Source organism: Emiliania huxleyi (assembly GCF_000372725.1).
Source record: "Emiliania huxleyi CCMP1516 unplaced genomic scaffold EMIHUscaffold_10968, whole genome shotgun sequence".
Taxonomy (NCBI): Eukaryota; Haptophyta; order Isochrysidales; family Noelaerhabdaceae; genus Emiliania; species Emiliania huxleyi.
In genome coordinates, this window is record NW_005201810.1 from 1 (window position 1) to 1,056 (window position 1,056).

The 1,056-nt window shown below is 69.7% G+C and overlaps 1 protein-coding gene across 1 annotated transcript; it reads right to left on the reverse strand.

The window, feature by feature from the left end:
• Positions 1-26: 26 nt before the first annotated feature.
• EMIHUDRAFT_260404 (hypothetical protein) lies at positions 27-437 on the reverse strand (the record flags this gene model as incomplete). Its single annotated transcript, XM_005792112.1, has 1 exon — positions 27-437. A coding segment is annotated over one exon (411 nt), but the record flags the coding sequence as incomplete, so codon positions are not given.
• Positions 438-1,056: the final 619 nt, after the last annotated feature.

The window sequence follows — 1,056 nt, forward strand, 5'->3', positions numbered from 1 at the left end:
GGCAGGCCGTTTGGCCGCAGCGGGACCTTGCAGCAGGCGGGCTTGGTCGCGGCGGCGTGCAGAAACGTAAGCAGCTCCCCAAAGACCACGTCGAGGTCGGCCCACGCCCACCACTCGCGCCCGGCGAGGTGGCGAGGGAAGAGCGCAGGAGCAAACGGCTTGATGTCGTTGGCCTTGTAGGTCCAGTTGTAACGCACCGATGCCTGGCCCGCGCCCGGCTCGGAGATTAGCACCGCGAGCCGCTCCTGCAGCGCGGCGTATGCGACCGTCTCAAACGCGACGTTCGGCGGCCGCACTGGCGGCGGCGGCTCGTCGCCGATGACTACAAATCCGACGCCGGTGTTGAGCGCCATGGACTGGAGCGTGAGCGGCATCCACGGAGGCCACGCGCCGAAGAAGACGATGTACACGACGAGGATGGAGCCGGCGGCCTCCATGTCGACAGAAACGGGCGCTGGCGGCGGCTGGCGCGGTGTGTGTGGCCGAGCGGAAGCCGCCAGCGAGCCAGCGCCGGCGGCGAAAAAAGAAATTTTCGACCAACACTGGGCCGTGCTGCGAACCTGCTAAACCCCTACGATTTTGAACGAGTGGGCGGTGCAGGCTGTCTGTTTACAGGCGCCGTCCGCCCGCGCGCGCGCCGACCCAACTCCGAGCACGCTCGCTCGCCGCTGGGCGGCGCGCGTCCACACTGCGTCGGCAACACGACGCAGGAGCTCGCTCACTGCTGCTGCGGCGGCGGCAGCGACGGCGACTGCGAGCTGACGGCTGACGGCTGTACGGCTGTACGGCTGACGGCTGGCGGCCGGCGGCTGCGGCGAACGGCGACGGCTCGGTTCGCGTTCGCCCCGCGACGGTGCGACTGAGCCTGCCACGCTCGATCTGGGAGCCACTCGGCGCCAGTTCGAGCGGCGGTCGGCTCGGCCACTGCGGGTGCGACGCATGATAGAGCTGCTGGGCGCCGCATCGTGTACTACCGACCCACGCCAAGGCGCGGGGCGGTGGTGCTCGCCGGCGCTCGCGGTGCTTCGGTGCTCGAGCGCGCTCAACATTGTGGTC